Source organism: Furipterus horrens, unplaced genomic scaffold (assembly GCF_987537825.1).
Source record: "Furipterus horrens unplaced genomic scaffold, mFurHor1.1.pri manual_scaffold_10, whole genome shotgun sequence".
NCBI classification, from domain to species: domain Eukaryota; kingdom Metazoa; phylum Chordata; class Mammalia; order Chiroptera; family Furipteridae; genus Furipterus; species Furipterus horrens.
Window position 1 is genome coordinate 77850984 of NW_028327180.1, and position 24558 is coordinate 77875541.

The 24558-nt window shown below is 49.3% G+C and overlaps 1 protein-coding gene across 1 annotated transcript; it reads left to right on the forward strand.

The window, feature by feature from the left end:
• The first annotated feature begins 382 nt into the window (after nucleotides 1-382).
• Nucleotides 383-2696, forward strand: TIFAB (TIFA inhibitor). The gene is given in 3 exon segments (XM_090290256.1): nucleotides 383-534; nucleotides 1695-1942; nucleotides 1945-2696. Coding segments are annotated over 3 exon segments (771 nt in total). The 3' UTR covers nucleotides 2316-2696.
• The last annotated feature ends 21862 nt before the right edge of the window (nucleotides 2697-24558 follow it).

Here is a 24558-nt window from a genome sequence, read left to right on the forward strand (position 1 = left end):
TCAGTTTCTGACCAGGCTGAGGACTTGGATGCCCAACACAGCTGTCCTTGACATGGCTTCTATCACACTCTTTAGAAAGAGTCTTTCTGTGGTTGGGGCCACAGGGGCATGTGGATGGAGGTGTGTATGTGTGTATATATGTGTATCAGGAAAAAGGGGATGTCCTGGGGGGCCTACCCCTCACCATCAGACTGGAAGCACCTCATTATTACCCAGTGTCTTCCTATAGGCAGGAAGGGCAGAGGGGCAGGGACTCAGACAGACATTGAGCCTGTACCACATGTAACAGGCTCCCTGTCCCATAACCTTTAAGGACCAGAGTCCAATTCAGGGTCCATGTAAACTTGATTTCATGCAATTCTCACTTAGCCTTTTGGCAAACATGCCCCCAGATCCTTGCTGTGGCCATGCCCTGTCTGAACTGGGCAGTGTGGCAGCTCAGGCCACACCCTGCCCTTGGGAGACCCCCGAGAGGCAGGAGGAGAGGAGCTCAGGTAGAATAGAACAAGGACCCACAGAACTCGGCCATGTCAAGTAAGGAGGAACTAAATGGGGGATTGGCCAGGTAGACACCCAGGTGGGGGGAGTCTTCCTGTTGTGGGGGTCAGGGGGCAGAAAGAGGAAAAGAGCTTCCTAGAAAAGGTCACATTGGAACCAAGTCTTTGAAAAAGAGCAGTTTGGGATGGAAGATGCATTCTTAGTAGAGAAAATTGTGTAAGCAGGAGCCTGGTGCTGGGAAAGTGTATAATTCAGCTATTCAGATCCACTTGGCCCTATTGAAGGTTGGTTTCTGCTGAAGGTGGGGGCTGGCCCCAGGCCACATGGGGTTGGTAGCTCTGGTAGAGAGTTTGTGTTTCTCAAATCCATGCAGGAACAAAGCTGACCGTTGTAAGTAGCATTCCCACGTGTGCCGATACGACTCTATAAAGGACAAATTACTGGAGATGGAGCTGCTGCGACAGTGTGTGTGCTTCACACTGTAGCAGATGTTGCCAGTGGCCCTCCACAGAGCCTCTACTAGTTCTTGAGCAAGAGACCTTCCATGTCAGGAGCTGCCTTCTGCCCCAGATAGTGAGGAGGAGACACTTACAGCACTCAGGCCCACAAGCACTTGGCTTCCCGTGGGCATGTGCTGGCTGTTTTTATTCCTCCTTTGGGTCCCCAGGCAGCCTCTCCCAGGAGCAGGTGGGGCTCCCCTCTTCTGTGCCTCTCCATATGCCTGATGCTGGAAGCTCCTGCCTCTCCCACCAGCTGGGGACTTGTTCTCTTACATCCACTTACCCCCAGCAGCTGGTCAGAGGGGGGCTCAGCAAAGATTCTATTGTGGCTGTCAGGTACAAGGACAGTATATCCTGTCTGTCCTTCCCTTTCCATGAAGCAGGGCCAAAGTGTCCCCACATACAGTAGGTCATCAAGACCCTACTTAGCAAGCTGGAATGTCTTATATTTTGCATAGGCAAGGTCAGGCGTACCTACATTGCAGAAAAGAAAATGAAAATTCAGAGAGGGCAGAGCCCTCACAGAGCCTGGAAGAAATAAAGTGGGCTGGAACCAGTATCCACGGTCAGTGCTTGGCTCTGTGTGGCTGGAGGTGGTCCAGGGTCCCTGAGGTGGGCAAGCGTGTCTGGACTCAGGGAGTCAGAGGTATGTCTGGCCCCACCCACACCTGTGTATCTGTGTTCTATCTTTTCCAGGCTCCCATCCATAGAAAGACCCTTCACAGTCCTGCAGGTAAGCCTGTACCACCCCACTCAGGGCCCTGCCTTCTTCATTGTCCCCCTGAGGCTGCAGCGCGACACCAGCCGCTGCTGGTGGTGGGGCCTGGACACCCACCTCCAGCTGCATCTCTCCTGCCTGTCCCACCAGCACCTGTCCCTGGAGGGAGAAGGCAGTGCGATGCTGGCCTTCAACCTCAAGGCCCTGAGTCACAGGGGTATGTGTTGGTCAACAGGCTGACTCCGAGATTCCTGGAACAGGTCTCCCTGAGCCCCGTGAACAGAGTCGCCTTCTCCAGCATCCAGATGGTGGTCTGTGTAGAGGTAGGCACGTCCCCGGAGGCCTTTGTCTGCTGCTTCCATGTCTGCCTCTCATCCCTGATTTACAGGCCCCAGACCGGGGAGACTGATGAATGGGAAGACATCCCCAAGGAGCTGCCTGCCCCAGGTTCAGAGCAACTGACTTCACGTCACCTGGGCTTTCTCCATGGCCCTTCCCATACTGGGGACAGCTCACCCCAGCCAAGCACGAGAGGAAGAACAGAAATACAGCTCCAGAGGGAGCCTGCAGACGGTGTGCTCTGCTGGCCCCGCTGCTGACAGCACGCCTTGGCTAAAACAAAACTGGAAATATTTGAGCTACATCAGGTGACGTTGACAGGCGAGGCCTGCCTGGCTAATAATGAACCGATTCTGCAAACGCGAACAGCCTGGGGCGGGGGAAGCGCCCTTCGTGGTTCCAGCTCTGCAAGGCAATGGGAACGCCATATACTTTTAGAGGCGCTGAGGGCCTCTGGGAGCCCTTCTCAGCGTTTTTCCACATTTCATGGTCCTGTCTGACTAGGAGTTACTTTATGTTGCTCATTTTGTGTGCTGCTTAAGAGCGGGAGTTTGAGGTTGCAGCAGGAATGCATGGACACATGTAACAATTACGTTTGTGGTAGCTGGGGGTTACCTTCGGCTTTCAAATACCCACAGGCACCCGGGGCTTAGGGAAGCCTGTGTTTAATAAACTACAAGTATTTCATTAAGCTGGCATACCCAATAGGATTCTCTGATCCCCAGAGGGGCTGCAAGCATGCCATGTTGTCAGGAAGAGGCAGGGGCGGTAACTACAGAAGAGGGGTAAGAGGAAATTGGAAAGGTGGGGGCTCCCCTTTCTGGGAAGGATGCAAGCAGAGCTCAGGGCTTCCTGACCATGGGGAGCTGGGGGCTGGGTCTGCCTGAAAATTTGTTGCCACTGTCATCCTCCTCATCCTCATGCTCCCCACTCTCAGTCATTTCTGGGTCAAAGCCTTGGAGGACCAGAGGGCACAGGTCTTCAGGAAAAGGTGGCTTCCCAGAGAAATGAGCTCTTTCAGGGTTAATTCTATGAGAGGGTGGGGTAGGAGGTTGTGTTAGAATTCAGCCCAGCAGTTATATCACTCAGGGGAGGGTATGTATCAATGGGGTGGGGTGGTCTTTTCAAATAAGGGACCAGTAGGGGGCCAGGCCACGGGTGGGATCACTTCCTCAGTGAACAGGGGAGCAGAGCAAAAGTGTCTGAGACACTGCAGCCCTCGAGCCCCATGTCCAAGGGGCATGAGAGTCACGAAGAAGCTCTATGAGGATGTGACGGCGGATGCATCAGCGCCATCTTGGCCATGGCCTAGAGCAAGGAAGGCCGTGACTGAATACAGGCAGTCCCACTCAAAACATCGGGACCCTGTTGTAGGAAACAAGGAAATAGTGACTCCCAAACCAGTAGAAAATCAATAATAACAAAGGGCAAATGTAATTAAAGGGTCTCTGAGAAGGGAGTTGACAGCATTAGCATATTTACAAATCAAAATAGGGGCATTTAGATGATCCCTTAGATTGTAACTCCGGAGTAACCAGTAATGGAGAAATGGGGAAGAAGGAAGGGGTGGGGGAGTTAATCACTTTCACTTTAGGATGGGGCACTTTACTATAAAACCAGCTTTCTTTGTCTACTTAGCACACATTCTCCTGGCTGAGGGTGCGCCCGACTCTGCAGACTTGTGAATAAACGCCTCGCTTTGCTGCTCAAGTCCTGTGTCCCGGTTTTTATTGTGAGAGTTTCTCACACTGTGACCATGGTTTCCGTGTCTGCTTCCCATGAGATCTCAAGCTCCATGCTAACAGGACCATGGGTTGTTCACTCTCATGTTCCCAGTGGTGATCATGGGGCTGGGCAGAGGACGGACAGACAGACAGACAGGTGCAACTGGGCCAGGAAGCAGCCACCTTGGCTGTGCTGAGGCATGAGCCAGGTTTCCCAGGGAAGGACAAGAAGCAGGTGGGGCAGCTGGAACAAGAAGGCTGCGAAGCCATGGGCAGGCACTAGGTAGAGGCAAATGGCCCTCACCTGCATTGGGCTTCAATGGGGGCATCCGAGACCCTCAGGCTGGGTCTGAACAAGGCCGGTGCTTCTGCCTCATTACTGAGCCTCTGCCACCCAAACTCAACCAGAGCTCTGGATATTTGGAATTCTGTGTGGTGACTGCTGAGGAAGGTTGAGAGATTTGACAGGGCCCCATGTCACCAGGAGACAGCTCTCAACCAGCACATCCTGCCCCAAACAGAGGTACATGGGGTGGGGGGGATGGAGGGGCAGGCACCTCCAGGAGACCCTGGGAAAGGTACAAGCAAAAGCATTCAGAATGGCTGGATTGAGCCTTGGCCTGCAGCCCTCCAAGTCTCCACAGGATCTGGTTCGGCCCTCTCTCCAACCCTCACCTCCACCAAAGTGCAACGAAGGCCTGCAGACCTCCTCTCCACACACACTAGGAACATCTTCCCTGTACCAGCACCCCACCCACACAGACCAGAGCTGTCTCTCTAAGAAATTCCCTGTGGCTGTAGGACGCTAAGATGTGCCTTGCTGGAGGCATCTGCATTTTGGAAGAAAGGACTGGAGAAGGCAGTGCTGGCCCTGAAGGAGTGAGCTTCCTTGTAGTAAGAGTGGCTCTAAAGATTTCACAGCAGTCCAACATTTCCCCTCCCCTCAATGAACAGTCCCTTCAAACATGTATAAAGCAAGATCTAAGCCAGGGGCTGACGCAAGGTCTTGCTGTGACTAAGTCGAATTGCTGAGACAGGAACTGAGAACGAAATCTTTCTATAACAGCACACTGAGCGCCCAGGCTGCAGTCAGCAAAGAGATGTGCAGAAGCAAGTAAGCCCCAGGCAGTGTGGATAGTTCGTCACCACCTGCAGGACCTCACCCACCCCCACCCTGGGCTGCAGGCTGGGAGACCTGTCTTCCACTGGACAGACTGCCTGTGCCGTGTTCTCCAGCTCCACTCTGTGTCCTCCTCTTCCTCGGCTCCCATCCCATGGCGTCCAGGGGTGCTGATGCTGCCATCGGTTAGCTGGTTCCCCTAGAATCACACAGGACCATTAGGGCCCTCCAGCTTCTCTTCTCTGCGGCAGCTCTCCCTGCATTCCCGCGCTCCAGGCGCTCACCACCACGCCAGGCGCCTGGCGCCCGTGCCAGCCTTTGGGGCAAAGAATAAACAAACCCAGCTTCTCTGCCTTTGAGAGGAGATCCCGCAGTTAATGAACTCTGTTCGCATTGCAGGGCTGTGATCCCTCTTACCTTGAATGTGAACTCAAGGCGGATTACAGTGAAATAAAACCTACCATTCGAGTTACATTCTCAGCTGATTGGAAACATGCATTACCTCCCCATGACCGGGCTGTGAGAAGGGAAGTTATTATCTTTCTTCAGAGTCTGTAAACTCTTTATGGCCGAGGCAGCTTTAATCCTGCTAAAGAAAAAAAAAATGATCCGGGAATAAATTGCTCTCATTTACCTTTGTTTTCCAATCACATGCTCCAGTGGGAACAAAACATCCTAAGTGAGGGGATGTGGGAAGCCAGGTGATCCCAGACAGAAGAGTTTAATTATTTTCTTCTTTAGGCACGGGAGTTGAAAGGGCTCTCCAGTGCCATTTGGCACGGGGCTCACTCCACAAAAATGTGCACTCCTGCATGACGCCAGCACTCCTGAGCTGTAGCTGCCCCTCCTCTCTGCCTTTCTGCCCCAGGGGAACATGGGCACCACCTCCCCACAGCACCCACCTCCTTGGTGGGGAGGCAGGAACATGCAGCCATAGTGCCCAGCTCCAGGCATTTGGAACGACCAGGAAGGAGTCTGATAAAGGGTAGATTTGAATCAAAATTAAATCCCAGCCCAGGAAGGAGGAAGAGACCATGGGGTTTGTGTTTCTGGAGGGGCTTTCTTTCCTCCTCTGTTATTTCTCTGTTCCCTAACATGGAGCTTTCATAGAGCAGATACCTAGCAAAGCCACACAGTCACCCGTTCTCACTGCTGAAAGGAGTCCCAGCTGAGATGTCTGCCTGCTTTCCTTTAAAGATGCAGAGGCAGGGGCAGGGGCAGGGGTGGGGAATCTTCAAGAAGACAGCAGAGACTGGAGCCTATGGAGGGAGAGCTCAGGCAGGCAGCCAGCCATGGGGTTTCCATAGCTGCTTCTCCAAGCCTGATAGCATTCTTCCACTCACCTGCAGTTTGCTGGGCTAAGAAAGTGGACCCTATTATGTCACCTTGCTGGGGGGGATATGGGGGAAGTTTATCAGTCAGGATCCAGTCGGGAAAACAAAAGCCACTCTAAGTATTTCAAAAATACAATTCAGGGAATTGGGTACACAGATGGTGTCACTGAGAAGCCACATAGGCGACGTAATTCAGAGATTGGCCAGAGCAGGAAGTTGCTACCACTGCCCATCCCCACCCCGCGGCTGCAGGGGCAACTGAGAGAGGTGGGGACCTCATAGGTAGGAGGAGCTGGGGGAGGAGCTGGGGGAGGAGGCTGTGCAGCTGCCCAGGCACTGAGCTAGAGGGCGAAACACCCTGGCTTCTCCTTTTTCCATAGCCCAGGGCCCCCCTGGCTGAAGCCGTCCAGGAGGCAACTGACAAGCAGCCTAGGCAATGCAGCCTGTAGGCCAGAGCAGAGGAGACCAAGGGGAGCAATGGACCTGAGGGCAAACAGTCAAAGCCAGCCCAGCCCAGGGAGTACACCCACCTAAATGCCCCTCAGTCCCAACCTGGGGCCCTGGGGTGGCCACTATACATGAAGAGGGAGCACAGTGGAGAGGGTTCCGCAGCCCCAGGGCCTCCGGAAGGCAATAGGCCAACACTGATGCCCTCTCCACTGAGGACATCCCAACCTATGTGACCTTCGGCATCTGTAAGAAAGGAAGGAGAAGGGCACGGGGGACAAGTGCCACTAAGTGAGGTACAGAGAAGAGCTGGGTTTGGCCTGGCCAGCCCCACACACTCCCACCCCCAGGACATCTGCTTTGCAACAACCTCCCCTCCCACCTTAGAGGCTGGGCAGCAGAGCAAGGTCTGTACCCCCGTGGCCCCTACTTACTGACTCAGAAACAGCCTTTGTCTCCCAAGCCCCTTCTCCTCACATATTAAGTGGGGACATGACTGGTACCTTCCTCACCTCTGGGAAGACTGAAGCACACCTGCCATGAGGGAACTTTGTGCACGCCTCCCAGAAATGCTCATTCAATGCCGGCCAGTCACATTAACCTGCACACATCCCTAAATGTTCCTCCCTCCAGGACGCTTCCCTGACTTTCTCCACAAAGGGACTGCCCCCTCCTAGCTCCAAGCCAATGTTGGGACTCTCAGAGAGGGTTTCCAGGCAGTGGTCCATGAGACAAAAGGTGTCCCCTCAGCTGGGAATGTGGGTACTTGCTGTGTGCTCTGTGCCACTTGGGAACCTCCCACCAGCATAGGCCCTGTGGGGCAGAAACTGTCGTGGACCAGTCTGGACACATCCCTCTGAGATGGAGCAGCCACCTAGCACCCAGTATAGGGTGCCTAAGGGCCTGCTGTCTGAATCACAAGAGACTGAGCTGAGAAAAAGAATTTGGGTGGGGTGATAGCAGATCTTTAGGAGTGAGGCTTTGGGAAGAAGATCAAACAACAACAAAGGTCCTGGTCAAAAAATTAAAATGCACTTTAAACAACAAAGTGCTCAGGGTGAGAAGAGGTCAGAGTGAGCGGTGTGCTCAGGAGCTGGACTCACTGTATGCACAGGGCCCTGAGCCCAGGAGCCGAGGACAAATCAAGCAGGGCCATGCAAGGCGCACACCCCCAATTCCACTGCCATCCACAGCAGGTCTTCCTGTTTCCAGATGAGTCCTGTCTCCATGTTGCAACATGACCGCCCAGCCCCTCACCACTCCGAAGCACGCACAAAGCACCGCGCTCCCAAGCTTGGAGCTCTGCCCTGGGAGCCCTGGAAGCAGGCAGGCTTGATGCTTGGCGTCAGAGGCTTCCAGAACCAGCTCAGAGCCTCATTACTGAGGAATACATGGTCCCCTGTGTCCCTCGTTGGAGGCCAAGTGGGGAAAACTAACAACAAGGGGGCTCCATCTTTCAGTTTTACGCTCCTTTTCCCCTGGGCCTGCGGTCGCTATGCAGATTTCAAGTTGAAACATCAGGAAAGCCTCATGTGGTCTGACTTCTCCTACCCTACCCCCCCACACACGCACACACACATGCACACCCCTGCCTGCAGGCTCTGTCAAGCACCCCAGGTAAAGTGTCGGTTAGAAAACCACAGGGTAATTATGAGCTGTGAGATTTGCTCCTCAGTTACAGGAAGAAAATAGCTTCACTTGAGATTCTCAGCACGCTTTACAAACCAGAGGGAATGTTTTGGCTCAGCTCAGGGGAAAAATAGAAGCCAAGGAGAGCTCTCATTAAGGAATGGTGGGGGGCATTTGGAGGAGGCCAGAGTGTTCTGGATAAAGGAGCACCATGCACCCTGGAAACAAGATCCCAGGACTGCTATAACAGCTCTGACTACAGTGCTTACCAATTCCCAGTTTTGGGGGTGTAAATTCTCCCACCATAGTCAATGTCAATGCACCAAGATGATGTCACTGAATTTGGAGTCGGGAAGAGATGCACAGTGAACACACCGTTACATAGCGTTTCCACCATACAGATATGTGGGCAAAGATGGAAATGACCTCAAGAGTACAGACATGGCAAAAAAAAAAAAAAAAAAAGAAGAAGAAGAAGAAGAATTAAGAAGCTGTGAGTTTTTATTATTTATTAACTTTGTACTTAATATAATTTATTTAAGTGTAAGTATATACAATTTAACTTTTAATAATAGATTGTTTGATAATCAGTTCTTACCAGACAGTGAGTTAGCTCTAGCACCCCACTGTATGGGAAAAGTTGTAAGTCCTTGAGCAAAATAACCAATGTAGAAAGAAAAATGGTACCTACACAAAAGCCCTGGAGAGATCACAGTAGCCATTCTAAGAAATGTGTACAATATTTTGCTATTTAAAAGTGAATATGTTTATATGTATAACTTTAGATATTCAAAATAACCTTCTGAGGATGTTAAACCATCCCATACTACAGATGAGGGAACCGAGGCTGAGAGGGGAAGCCTGCGACCCAGCACTTGATTTATGCTAGATCCTTGCTCTTCTCCGCCCCCTCATCCCCGCCCTCCGCCCCACCACCATCCGCGCACACCTGGTGAGGGGCAGCCCACTGGCTCTGGCTAAACTTGATCTGCAGAGCCCCACTGTCAATGCCCATCCAGAGATATTACCAGGTGACAGTTCACAATTGAAGTGCTAGTGCTGGGATCCTGGAGGTAGTCCTCTGGCTTAAAACATGCAACAGGAGAATTAAGTAGAAGACCACACTTGCCTTTTTTCCTGGGCCCTCTCAGAGTTCGAGGGCAGCGCTGGATCGATCGCCTGGCATTTAGAGCCCACCTTCCTTCTCATAAGGACGGAAAGCACAGCTCTCTGGGCCCCACCCCATCTCTCTGCCCTCTCAGATGGTGGTGTCTCTGGTAAATTCGGAGCAGACAGGCTTTCAGCTCAATTTCTGAGCCATAGCCAAACTCCAAGGCCTCCTTGACAACGAGAGCAGAGCAGTACCTGGTTGGCCATCCAGGCTGTGTGAGAGCATTACCCAGAAGCCCCTTGGGGGGGGGGGTTGCCAAGAGCTACTGGCATTGGATTCCAGACAGAAGCAGGCCCCCTGCTTGAGGCTTGGGTCCCAGACCCCAAACTCACACGTGGCTAGAAACCAGTCCCTAGAAAATCCTTCAGCACAAAGTGACCCCTCTCCCACCTCCCAGCTTGGCGACTACCCCTCTGGCTTGTGGGTAGGAGACACCCTATCACTCAGGCCACCTCCCCTCAATCCTGTGTCATTTCAAATTTTCTGGCATATAGGTTTAGTATGCTTGGCTCTTTTAAACATCACACTTTATGGCCTTTTGCAGTGTAATTTTGTTCCTGTCCTGCCATTCAATTTGAATTAAATATCAAACAGATGTGAGTCTTTTTTTTTCTCTCTCTCTTTTTAAAGAAAAAGTTTAATATTAGGGAGCATGCCCTCCTATATGATCAGGAAAGCCATTCGGAGAAATAAGCCCCTTCAAATTAAAAAAGAATCACATTGGTTAACGTTAAGTTGCTTTCAAGTGATACATTTCGAAGTGCTAAGGGAAGGTGTTTCCAGCAAGCTATAAAGCAGCCAGAAGAAAAGAGGAAAAGATATATGGCCCTAGTCTGGTGGGGAAATTGGACCTCAGAGAGGGGGCATCCCCCACCTGGGGAGGAAGCTCTAAGCTTGGAGATGAGGTTCACAGATGATGGGGGGGGCAGGGAGCCATCTTCCCCAAATCTCTGGGAGGACTGATCTCTGCAGCCTGTGTGGTCAAGGTGGGAGCGGAACAAGGAGGAGCTCCATTCTGCTTCAAGAGTCAAGCTGACCTTGTTGGCACTTCTCACCCCACATCCTTGCACCAGCCTGCACACCTCCCCCAGCCAGCAGCACCAGGGTGACCCTGTGTATTTGGACAAGCTGAATGGCTTAATCCTCTGCTCCCGCTGCGGGCTCTTGGACAGTGTGGTCTCTCACCTTTTGTAGGTCTCAGGTGCCTCGGAAAATGCAGAGAAAGCTATGGTCCCTCCTTGGACACAGGAACATGCATGAACTTGCATGCAACCTCAGAGGCACATGGTTTCCTGATTTAGACCGTCCGTTCCCCCACCAGGGAGCCATAGCACAGGCATTTCATCCCTCAGATGCTCAATCCTCGGACCAAGGCCCTCCTCCCACAGGGAGACCGAGCTCACGTTCCCAAGCACTCCCACGCCCAGCGCCGTGCAGGGCCTTTGCATGGACTCGGGCAGCTGGTCAGCCTCCAAACCCCTCTGGCTTCTCGGCAATATGCATGCCTGAAGCTCAGCATTATTGGACCTGCCGCCATTCATGGCTATGAGCCAGGGCTTCTCCAGGGCTGGCTCAGGCTAAAGTGTTTCCATGTGGTCCTTAGACTCACTGAACCTAAAAGGCAGCTCTCCAACTACAGCCGGCTGACTACAAATGACATTTCCATGTGGTGGGGAAAGGGGCCAGAACGCCTCTGATTCCATCTGGTTCTGGACATCCCGGACCCTGAAATGAGGCTCTGCACACCGAAGCTTTACCTCTAGGGATGATGGTCAAATGCCCAGAGACCCTGCTCCCTGGGGAACATGAGGCCCGGCTGATGAGAAACAGAACCAACACTTCCTAGAATTCTGCAGACAAAAGAGAAGGTTGAGTGGAGAGATTTAGAGCAAAGAAAAGCCTAGACTTTGGAGTCAGACAGCTAAAGTCTGCATCCCAGCTCCCCCACTTACTAGCTTGGTGACCTTGGGCAAGAGACCAACCTCTCCCAGCCTGGGTTTCTTCCCTCTGTAAAGCAGGGAGTCGCCCATCTCATAGGGAGTTTGGAGGATGGAATGGGATGATGAACGTGCAGTGCTTAGCAGCTGACCTACAGCAAGGGCTCCATATTGGAAGTTATCTTCCTTTGCCCTTTCCTCCAGGATAACAAGTCCCTCTATCTGATGTGCTTGTGGGGCCTAGAGGGCTGGGAGGTGGGTCAGAGCTAGGCTTACTCCTGAAAGTAACCACACCGATAACCACAGGGGAGCAGAAAAGGAGAAGGGAGGGATGTGAGCTGCTGTCTCGTAATTCCTGTCTGGGGGGAATAGGGAGGAATGCAGCAGAAATACCTGCAAGCTGTTTTAGAACAGGAATCGAAAGCCTGTGGGGAGCGGAGGTGCTGCAGAGAAAGGGCAAGGCCTGGTCCCTGTCCTGCAGGGACCCAGGATCACACCCATATTCTAGCTCCAAGCCAGGGCTGGGCTGTTCAGAAGAGGTTTCTGGTAGGAGGAGCACGAAGCTGTGCCTTGAACGATGGAAGTCTGTTGACGGAGAGACATCCGCTATGCCTTTTTGCCCAAGTAGGGGGGGTAGGGGGGGCGAGGTGCAAGGACAAGTCAGCCTGTTCTCAGGGGCCTCAATTTAAGACCCCCTCCATCTCCCAACTTACACAGCTGCCATTCATCTGTGCTTCACTCAGAACAAGAGGTCCTTTCTTTAGTGCTGCACAGGCACCCAGCCTTGGAACTCCAAACAGCAATGAAAACACATTTCTCTCACCCTACAGCTAGGGGCAGCCATGTGCTGGTCAGAGCCTAGGACACTCAGACCCCTCCTCAGGGGCTGGTTCTTCCCCAGGCTGCAGGGCCCAAGGGAATATGTGGGTTCACAGGCTATTGTAATGATGGGGAATTCTAACCCACCCCACCATTCTTATGACATTGTTTCTATAAGTGCTGACTCTGACTAATGACTGATAGATAAACAGCATGTTTGTTTAAGAATCCTAGAAGCTAACTTCAAAAGATCTAGACTCCAACCTTCAGGCATCCCAGCTCCGGGAGAGCTGCTGATCTCCAAATGTAAAGTCAGAATGACAGGAAGCTAGGATGACTGGAAGCCAGGATGAGTAAACCAGGGTGAAGCACACCGGGCCATCGCTTGTCTTACAGGAATGGACTGTGCTCATTTGCACATAGAGAACTTTGCAACACCCTCCTTTGATCTCTTTGTTCTGTTCCCCTCTCCTTACAAAAACCTCTGCCTCCACTGAGAAGGGAAGATGGGCTTTGAGATGTGAGTCCCCCACCTTCCCAAGAGATGGGCTTTGTGACATGAGTGCCACATCTTCCAGGTGGCCGGCATCTGAATAAACCACTCTCCTTACATCAGCACCTGCATCTTGAGTATTGGCTTTCGTAGTGGCAGGCAGCCTGACCGGCTTTCCGCTATTCTGTGACTGGGGATCCGCCCCATTTTCTCCCAGGCTACACCCTTCCTGACCCTGGAACCTGATTGGGGTGGCCACACTCATCCTAATGACCCAGCTTCTATGTCCCCCCAGGGGCAGGGTCTCAGCCACAGGGTTTCCCCCAGCCTTTGGGACGACATACATCTTGACCTAGACAGATGTCACAGATTCTCTCACATCCTAGTAGGAACTTGATAACTTAGACATGTTCATAGCTAACTCTCTTTTTATTGAATCTTCATTTTACTGATGCATTTAAATATCAAATGACTTAAATATATTTAAATAAACAATGATTTACATCTCCTTCCAGTCTTCGCTGGGTACACATTTTCCCACAGTTGTGATCAGGGTGCACAGACTTGACTTCTCCAGGGCATTTTACATGGCTTTCTACTTGTCATATTGATCGCATTGGTTATTCACTGTTGCATCACTGACACGCCTCAGTCCATAACCAACTGATGGGCATCTTCATTTGGTTACAATTGTTTCCTGCTATGTTTAAAGTCCTACCCTAAATTAGTCATAAAATAATTTTTCTTTTGAGGATTCCTTTAGGGATGTCCCCAGGAGCAGGGTGCCCATTGAGAGCTATGTGAAGATTCTCTGTGTGCTAGCTACCCATCGTGGGCCTGAGTTTTTAGGGATGGTATTCCATTCATCCATGTGCCAACCCAGCATGTTTGTTCCAATGATTCCCATTTTGCAGATGAGAAAATTGAGGTAGGTGGGGTGGGGGCAGACATGTGCCCAGAGCCCCCCTATAGGTCCATTTCTCAGCATGTCCCCTGTCTCCAGGTACACTATGGATTCGACAGGAGCCCAGAGTGTCTTTACTCAGGACAGTGAATGACAAATGGTAGGAATGTCCAATGGCAGCATGGAGATATTACGAGGTGAGGAAAGCTCTTCTTTAGCCTTTGAAACAAGCCCTGCAAATGGCCATCTCAAACCAAGCTCAAGTCTGCCCTCCTCAACCCCTCCAGAAACCCTTTAAGCCAAGGCGGGCGTGCTTTTGGATATCTAAGACCTTTAGAAGATGTGAAAATGGGGGCAGGTCAGCCACAGGAAGTGCTGGCTACAATGTGTAAACACCGCCTCAGGGCGCTGCTAATCTCCCAGGTCAGGCCCTGGTGCCACCAGCTGCCCGCTGCAGGCACAGAGAATGGGGGGCTCTCGCCAAGTTGCCTGTGTGACCTTGTGTCAGTGGCAGGCGGTCATGGGGCTCCTGGGGCCACGCAAGGGATCATTTGCTGGTACGTCTGTCTGCCCTGCGGGGGCCTGATTGTCCTGCCCAGCATCCTCTAGATACAAAGCCATGGCAGCTGCTGGGCCAGAGAGGCCCCGAGCTCACACAGGCATCCCGGCCCCCAGTGGCGCCCCCGGCGAGGCGCATGGGGCTAACCAGAAACACCTGTGTACATGGAATTTCCTGCCCCGGTTCAGCCTTCATTTCCTCCTCCAGTAAAAACCCAAGGCGTGTGAAGGTGAAAGAAACCAGCCAGTCAATCACCCAGACGACGGCCACCAGGGCCGCAGAGACAGGACTTTCTAAATTAAATTTTAATTCCCACCCGATGGCCTGGCCTGGACAGTTATGATTCAAAACGTGCCACCGGCTGCCCTGGCCAGGCAGAGCCCCGCGCAAGTCCTTGCAGGAATTAACTTCCCCACGGGGCCAGCAGACAGTGGTGTCTGCCCTGACCATCAGGTTGTGGAATGAGACCCTAAGAATAAGAGGGACCCCCTTTCCTCTCCATCTTATTGTGCAGCTGCAAAGGCTGCCCAGCTGATTAGCTGCTCACTGCCCCAGGCTGTTTGAATTATTAGGTGCTGCAGAGATCAGAGCCCAACAGTGACTCAGGGACATTTACCAAGGCAACATCAAAGCTGGGGGGTGCCCAGGTCCTAAGTGTAGGATAACGGTCAGAGCTCCAGGGTCTGGGCTCTGTCCTGGCTCAGCAGGTTTAGGTGAGGAGAGAATCGTAAAAATGCCTCCGTTTTTCCAGAGCATTTTTCCAGAGATTCCTGCTGGTTAGAGGAGGTGGGGCTTAGATTAAAAAGATACTGAACAGCCCGTTTTCTGGGCGAACCGACAGAGGCGTTGTCTGAGATAATGACTTGCTTGATCACATCGCTGGCTGGAACTAGGTCAGCAGACTGAGTGCATCGCTGGAGACTGAGTCACAACCTGAACTCATCCTCACAGCCAGCGATGGGAGGCGCAGGGAGGTAGCCTTAAGAGGTGGTACTAAGGTCACAGAGCTCAGGGCTCAAAGCCCAGCTTGTGTCCTCATGCAAGTTAACATCCCTCTGTCTCCCTCTCATGGTGCCTAAAACAGGAAATGATGAAAGCCCCTCCTTTCTAAGGTTGTTATGAGGAATAAATGAGGGTCCGTGTGGTGCGTTATCTGAGGAGAGTGGCAACCAGGGCCCCAGAGGAGGCAACCTTTGCAAGGAAACTTCCAGCGGCATGTCAGTGACAGTCACCACGGGAACACCCCTCCCTTCAGGAGAATCAAGAGGTGAAGACCCTTGCTTCAGGAGGGCCTGACCCCATCCTGGACACCGACAGCCCCACTTCCTGTTCAGCCTTGTGCAAGACGCACATGCGGCCCCCACCCCCACATCCTTGCTATTGGTCTCCTCACCAAGGGGCTCAAACACAAATATGCACCATGGGTGACCGTGGGTGAGCCAGGGGATGGTGGAATCAGCCCAGGTCCTTCCTAGTATCAAAGAGGCAACTGAGAGAGAGAGAGAGAGACCAAGCAACCTGGCTGGAGGCCAAGACCAGCTCCCCAGCAGGACTGCAGGATTCTCATCAGGCAATGGAAAGCGACTGGGTTTTAATAGCTGCCATCTGCCATCTTTTAAAAATAGCTTTATGATTTTAAAAATAATATATGCTCATTATAGCATACTACAACTCCACACTATAACATGGATGAATCTCACCAACAACACAGAGCAAAAAAGAAAAAAAAAAAAAAAAAAAAACACCACAACCAGACACAAGAATTCACATGGTGTTATGCTGTTTATATGAAGTTTTAAAATAAGCAAGTGAAATCCATGGTGTTTAAATCAGGAAATGGACCATTCTCAGGGGGCGGGGGGGATGGTAACTGTAAGGGGACATGAGGGGAACTTTTAGGAGGCTTGCTGATGTTCTCTTTCTTGATCTGGATGCTGGTTACACAGGTATGTCCACTTAGGGAAAATCCACCTATCTGTATGCTTAAAATTTTCACCCTTTTCTGTATATATGTTACATTTAATAATAACTTTTCTTAAAGTAAATTTTTAGATCCACAACAATGCTACATGTAAAAACCAATAACTATAAAGCATTCATGCTCAATGTAGGAAATATGTTTTTTTTTTAAAGAAAATTGGAAACATGTCACTCATTTCCCCATCCTGAGTTAATTCCTTTTATGTTTTAGTCTATTTCCTTTCCACCTCTTGCCATGTGTGATATGTATGGTTTTGAGACATTTAGAATTATTCTTGTATATAAAACTGTATGTGCCACTTTTTCCCCTTAATATTATATCGTAAGGATTTGTGCACACATCCTTAATGACTCCAGGAAACTATCTTGTGACTCTGTAATCTGACACCATATGGATGTAAGATGCTTTAACCTAGTGCTTCTCAACCTGTCAGTTTTGCCCCTCCCTTATGGCATTTTGCAATGTCTGGAGACATTTTTCATTGTCACAATTTGCAGGGAGTGGTGACTACTGGCATCTGGTGGGTAGAAGCCAGGGATGCTGCTAAACATCCTACAATGCCCGGGACAGCCTCCACAACAAAGAAGTATTCTACCCTGACTGTCAACAGTATTGAGGCTGAGAATCCATGTATAATCATATCCTTATTGTTATACCAAGCGACTTCCAGCTTTCACTATTATTAATAAGGCAACAACAAAACTCCTAGATAAAGCATCTGCGCATCTGATTCTCTCCCTAGCCTCAGTTTCTGCTGGCAAGCTCAATGTTAAGGCCACTTTAAAGCTTTTTACATCCAGCTAGACAGTATTCCAAAAAGCAGCCTGGGTGTACCCTCACCATCCCCAGCCCTTTCCCCCTCCTTCTCTAGTGACAAGCTCTGGCCCCTCAGCCTTCTGGAGGCTCAAGGACCTCCAGTCCCTGAAAATAGCCCTCCTTATCCAACTGCCCCACCCCCTCTCCCCTCAGTCTTCTCCCCGCCTGTCACTAGGAGAACCACAGAAGGACTTCTATTGCTCCAGAGCCACTGCAGGACCCCTGAACAAAACTTCAAGGTTGTTTCTCAATGCTTGACCTGCCCTCAGCCACATCTGCCACAGGCAAGCTGCCCAGCTCTCTTAGAAGGTTGCCAAAGACCCCCTGTGCCGCCCCTCTTGGGGATCATCACCTCAGGGTTGGACCCCATCCTTTTCTCACCCAGGAAAGCAAAGATGATGTGAGCTCAGCCTGCTTTCTCCTGAACTCCAGACTGGAGCTTCCAACTAACACAATGCGACTTGGCCTCTCCCCCAAGCCAGGAGACCAGAGTCTTCCAAACCGCCTTCTATGGGTGCTCTTCCTACAACAAAAATCACAAATGCAATATGTAGGCTTCATTGAAATCCTGATTCATACAAATCAACCTTGAAGCAAATGCATTTGGGGGATGACCAGGGAAATTTGAATATTAACTTGGTGTTAGAAGGTAAGAAATTACAGTTAATTATGTGAGATGTGCTAATTAATGGCAGTATAGTTATGTAATAAAAAGAATCCTTGTTTGTAAAGGACGCAACCTGAAGTTTTTAGAGGGGAATGATTAGGATGTCTAGAGTTGCCTTAAAATATTTTAGATAAGTCTAAAAAATACATTAAACAAACTTGAAAAAACATTAATAACCATTTAATTGAATCATGGGTTCATGGAGGTTCACTTTTTAAAAAACTTTTTAGACATTCAAAATCCCCAGTAAATCTGACCCCATTGTTCCTCCACTGGGAATGCTATGGTATTCTCTACTGCCTGGAGGATCTAGTCCAGACTTGTAAATATGTCCCACCAGCCCTAGGGGCCTCCCAGGGCCAGTCACCAGCCACTCTCCAGCCTCCCCTCCCCCTCACCTCTTCCACCACCCTTCCCCCATCATAGACCATCGTTGTAACTCTGCTTGAAAAGTACTAGAGCCTAACTCCTCTCCTCTGCCTACAAAAACTTAGTCATCTTTCAAGAGTCTTTTCAAAGTGTCCTCTCATTTCTGAACTCTTCCCTGAGTCCTCCCATCTCTGAACCCTCAGACCAGGCCACTGACCCTCCCTCTACAGCCCTGCCCTGCCCATTTTCATTTGTTCTCCCCTCTCACCTCCCACCCCACCGCCACTTACCCCCACCCTGGACTAAGCTCCCTGTGGCTGCAAGCTGTGTCTTGTTCGCTGCCACTTCTCAAAGGACTGGTGCAGATGTAGCACCCGGTCGAGATTCAGTAAAAATCAGTGAGATGACAAAACAAGCCTCCTTCCTTCCTCCTCTTTCCCTTCTGAAGATGAAGAGTCCTTACATGTGAGACTGAGTCTTTGGGCATCAGGGTGGAGGTGTAAACCAAGCGCAAAGAATAGTCGAGTTGCTAGGAAACAGAAGGACACAAGTGCAAATTCTTAAATATCAGTCCAGAGATCTTTGGTAATTGCTCAGGGTCATTCTCCTTACTAGTAATTTGCTTCCTTACCTGCAAGAAAAGATGTATTCAAAAAACACAGCAAATTGTGTCAAGCCTTAAAAGGATACCAGAAGTGAGACCAGGTACCACGGATGGAGGAAGCACAAACCTGACCCTGGCCCTGGGAGTATTAGGGAGAAAGGAGATAGCATGACTAACTGCAGGAAGTGGTCAGGACCCAAAGTCACCTCGTGCCTTTGGCCTTTGTGGGACCCAGCAGAAGAGCCTGTCTGGGGAAATGCAGGCTGCAGTAGGATGCAAGACTGTGCTGACATAGTGGTAGGTCCATGCACCGGAAAGCCCTGGATCACAGGGCCACAGAGTTGGTTGTAGTGTCTCTGGTAGTCCTCCGCTCCCTATATGCAGCCTGGGTAGACCAGTTCATCCAACGCATGGAGCCATGGAGTGGCCTACCTTACCTCATCCCTAACTGTAAGTGTGAGTGTCCTTTCAGGACAAGCTCTGAAAAGCAGCAAGCACTCCTCTTTTGTTTTTGTTTTGTTGTTTTCCACAGGGAGGCAATTAGTGTAGCTTGTGCATGTCTGCAATTCTAAACGAGGCCTCTGGATTCCCCACTTGGGAAGCTGGTCAAAAAGGCTCTTCTCGGGCCCACCCTGGACTTACTGACTCAAGTCTGGGAGCAGATCCCAGGAACCTGCACTTCTGCAAGCTCTTCAGGTAATTTTTTTTAATAGTGACAAAATATATATAATATAAAATGTGCCATTTTAACCATTTTAAAACATACGATTCAGTGGCAGACATTAATCACATCAACACTATTGTGCAAACCTCACCACAATCTATTTTCAAAACTTACCATCATCCCAAACAGTTAAGCAATAACCCCTGTTTCCCTTAGCTCCTGGGAACCTGTAATCTACTTTCTGTCTCACAAATTTGCCTATTCTAGATAGTTCATGTAAGCGGAGTCCTACAATACATGTTATTTTATGTCTGGCTTATTTCACTTAGCACAAATGTTTTCAGGGTTTATTCATGTTGCAGCAGGTGTTAGACTTCATTTCTTTTCTGGGGTGAATGACATTATTCCACTGTACCTATAGACCACATTTTGTTTACCCATTCCTCTGGCGATGGACATTGGGCTGTTGTGAATATGCTGCTATAAACATGGGTATATGAATATCTACTCAAGTCCCTGTTTTCAGATTTTTGCTGTTTATAGCTAGGAATGGGATTGCTGGGTCATGTGATAATTCTATGTTTTAAGAGGAACACCAAAGTGTTTTCCACAACCTACACCATATTATGTCCCCAGGCACAAGGGCTCTACCCCCATCGTACCAACACTTGTTTTTCCCATGTTTTCAGTTATAACCATCCTAATAGGCATAAAATGGTGACCCATTGTGGTTTCTTCAGGTAATTCTCATGCACGCTGAAGTTGGAGATCTCTGCTCTATGCAAAGGAGACAGAACATTCAACACGGAAAGATCAGGACTTGGGGTAAAGGGAAGCAGTTGTTATCATTTTTCAAAGAGTAAATTCTTCTCCTTCTTCTCCTCCTCCTCTTCCTCCTCCTTCTTCCTATTCCTCCTCCTCCTTCTCCTAACAAACACTGGTTCTTAGCGATGAGTTCAGTAGTCCCTCAAGAGCACCTCATAGTCCTAAAGTGAATTTGATGAATTTGGGAGTTGCAAGGGCCAGGCTGAGGTCTGAGAAGACTGGACACATGAGCGTGACTGAGCTGGGGACAGAGGCCCAGGGTTGGTGATAGCGGTGCCGTAGAAGCCTACAGGCAGGAACTCCACTCTCATGAAGCTTTGCCAGTGGAAGGATTGAGTCCAGCCTCTCTCCAGGATCTAATGATTTTATGTGTTGGCTTCATAGCATCACTTTGCCTTTCAGAAAGAGCTGTGATGAGAATGCACAGTGGGAAAAGTTCCACCCAGCTTTTTAATAAAAACATAAAAAAATAATAAAATTTTTTAAAAAAATGCTAGTCAGGGGAGGAGAGAGTAACTTCTCTGCCTTCCCGCCAATAGTGTCTGTGGAACAGCACTCAGTGGGCAAGGCATCAGGCTTAGCACCCATCTTGACAGACATTCAGTCAGAGGGGTTTTCTTATATTTCAGGACTTCAGCCCAGGCTGAGGGAAACTCTGGAGGCAAGGGATATCCCTCATGACCTTCATCAGCCTAATCAAGAAGCAGCTTCCTACTACCTTTGGGGGTCCTGAGTCTGCAAAAGGTCGGGTGGGACCCAGAGCTGACTCCTGAGCCTCCACAGAGGATCCCGTTTCCCAAATGCCAAATCCGGCCCAAAGTAACACTCACTGCCTCAGGTGGCATTTTGCTTCTCTGGCTACACCAAGCCAGTTAGCCTAGTAAGCTCTGTGGTAAGCACGCTCTCAGGGACACTTGTGGGAGCCACAGTCAAGAAATCAAATAACCCCCTTGCTCTCTATGCAGCAGGCCTGGACTCCATCAGAGGGACATACCCAGCCAGCCAAGATGTAACTTTGGTGCAGACAGCAGGGCAATGAGGCAAGCAATAAAAAGGCCTAATCTCTTAAGGCAACACGAATTGTTGGCAAGAACATAAAGGGAAAGCAACATTAGCCAAGGATCATTTTCCTCTTGTTATGGATGCCTGCTGACTGCTTGGAAAAAAAAACAAAGTTGGGGGGGCGAATCCTGCTAACACCAGTGGGCAGCAAGCTGTAATTTACAGAACCAGTTTCCTCCAAATTTTAACAACTAGCAGTTAGTCTTGTGGTGATCATTAGTGACTACCACTGACAGAGCTTCTCCTGTGACAGGAATCACAGCTTGCCTAATCTTGTGATCCTAAAAAATCAGTAGTACCATCCTCCTGTGTCAGTTAGGTTCGGTGGAAGAAGGCAGAAGTTACTGTAGGTATTTTGAGCGAACGGGGATTTTTGTATAGGGAATCAAATGCTAACAAGATTATGGTAAGGGCTGGAGGACCATACACAAGGGGTGACAATGAGCTTTTGAATATAAAGACCCATTACATAGCTGAGACATCAGGAAATTGCTATCGCTGCCATCATAGCTGCTGTCACAACCACCTCGCCCACTGTGAAGCTGGTGACAATCTTTCGTGACTGCCTCTTAACTCACTAAAACCAAGCTTGTCTCAGCAGGAGGAAGGGGGCTCCCTCAGCTGCACTTTCCAAACATCCCATAAACACCATCAACTAGTAGGAATTTCTTCCCATCCAGAATTCTAGCTGCAAAAGAGTCTGCAGAGCTTTCCAGGCTCCCCAAGGAAAGAGGGTAAAACTCAGAATAAGAGGGCCTCACACCGCTATTTTTCAGTTTTGTCTAGAGAGGTTAAGTCACTTGTATTATAAAAGGTCATGCAGCTAGTGCATTGGAGCCATTATTTGAGCCCAAGTTTGCAGGAATCTGAAGCCTGTCCTTACCCACTGCTTTCAGGGGAATAAAGGAGAAAGAGCATTCTGCATATTCTAAGCATTTCTATTAATTATAATTACATTGGTGGTTATTATTAGCTATTTAACATTTAAAGGAGGAGATATCATAGCCCAGTCTGAAAACACCATATCCAATGCTGCTGTCAACTCGGGGTTTGAGAAAACTAAGGAATAAAAGAGGCAAGAGGGTTTGGGGGCAAAAGCTAAGTCGGTTCTTTACTTCCTCTTCAGAGGTAGAAACACACACACAAACATGAGCCCTGTGGCACAGACTTGCAGCTGCTCACAAACTATTTACGTCTTCCTCCCAGGCAACCACTGCAGCCTCCCCTGCAGGTAGGTGCAGCCGTATGACTGGATTCTGGACAATGGAATGCCCAAAATGGGTAGAAGGGATGGCTGCAGTTTCCAGGTCCGGCCCATAAACCTTTCCATGTACAACCTTTGATGACTTTTTGCTACCTACTGACTAACTAGAGAATTCTCTGAGAGCCTAGAAGAGGGAGAAGCCATAAGACAGAAGGATCCTGGGTGACAACAGGTCATGTACAGGAGAGCCAGGTAGGAGAGTCATTCAACCAGGAAAACCTACGATGAGATGTTGCACAGGAAAGAAATAAACTTTATTGTACTAAGCATGTCTGTTTCAAAAGTTAGCCTACCCTGAGAAGAGCCATTTTGAAATTAGGCAAATCCTGTTCTCTAAATTACCCCTACCTTCTCAACCTAGAGCCAGCCCCAAAGCATTTTTAAAAGTCTGAGAAGCCAACATAACCTCTTGCCTGCTACCTACTGACTCCTCGTTAAGTTGTAACAGGTGCAATTCACCCGTTTCTTAGGTAAGTTAGGGCAAGCGATCAGGGGGAAAGACTCATTGTTATAAGATGTGTGAATTGGTAGTCTTTTTTTTTAAAAATTGTTCTTCTCCTCCTGGCTGACCAAGAGCTCAGAACAGCTGCATTCTGGGCCCATTTAATACAGGGGCTAACCACTCTGTACCACCAGAGGGCAATACTATATAATAGCTGATGCACATAATAACTGAATCCTTGTGAAAGGGAGAGATGGAGGTGGCATTTATGGAAAGCGGCAGGAAGCCCACCAGGACTGTGGATGGGATGGAGGACAGTGAGGAAAGCATCTTTGAGATGCATCCCCCCGCCCGACCTCCACCTCCCTTGCAATTGTTCCAATGGCTAAGTCGGCCTGTATTTTTCCCACCTATTTAAAAATTCTCCATCTGTAAGATCCAGCAACATGAGGTACGGAATCATTGTGCTGAAACTACCTTCCACAAAAACATCCAAATGTGTAGCACTGTTATAAATGAAGACAATGGAAAAAAAAGAAAACAGAAATAAAAAGAGAAGCTGGTGAGAGATGAGAACCCATTTTGTTCCCTGTAGGGCAAGAGTCTGTAGGAAAACAACAGTTTCTCTAGCAATACCCTGCGGTTTCTTATGAAAACCCAGGGTAGTGAGTTCTGCTTTCTGCAAGGGGGAGCTAGCTTTTTTCCCAGACCAAGCTTCTAGCTGAAAATAACTAAAAAGGAAGACAAATGTGTGTCTTTAACTGTTTGATGGCATTAAAGAACAACCAACTTTGTGTGTATTATAGTAAATAGATGATCTTGAGATTCAAAAAAATAAATAAATGAAGAGCAACGAAGAATTTCTAGAAGCAAGATCTCAGAGAGGAGAACCCAGGAATCTGAGCCTAATCTTTGGCATCCTTTTTCTCCTTGAGATATTTGCCAATTCAGACTTTTTAATGGAATATCTCCTCAGAAAGCGTCAGCTGGGAAGCTGAGAAGAGCTTTTGACAACCTCTCACCAGGTTGCAGGGGAAAAAAAAAAAAGAAAGAAAGATAGAAAAGCTGGAGTTTGAGGCCTGCCAATCAGGAAAGGTTCTGATGAGCAGCTCAGGTTTCCAGTTGGAGTCTCAAGACCTATAACCTAGAATAAGGGAACCTTAGCCCAGCTCTGGGCAAGTTGCTGAGTTGGTTGGAGTGTTGTCCCATGCAGGTTCTATCCCTGGTCTCTGGGCATGTGCAGAAGGCAGCTGATTGATGTTTCTCTCTCATATCAGTGTTTCTCCCTCTCTCTCACTAATAAATATATCCCTGGATGAGGATTTAAAAAAACGAAAAGAGAGAGTGAGCCTTAGCCAAGATTTCCTAGAAGGCAGATCCAGAGGCAAAAGCTTGCATGCTGACCTTTCCTAGAAAATACAGTGACAGGGGAGCTGGAGTGAGGCAGAGCAGAAGGGGGAAATGTATGTAAGGGAGGGTCTACTGAGCTCTGCAAAATACTAGTACTCCTCTAGACTCTCCAGCTCATCAAAAACAGAGAAAATCGGATACTTTCACAGACCAGAGGAAGATGAGACATAATGACTAAATCCGAACTGATATCTTGGACAGAAAAAGAACACTAGGGGAAACTAACAAGATCCAAATAGAGTACAGACTTTAGTTTAGTTAT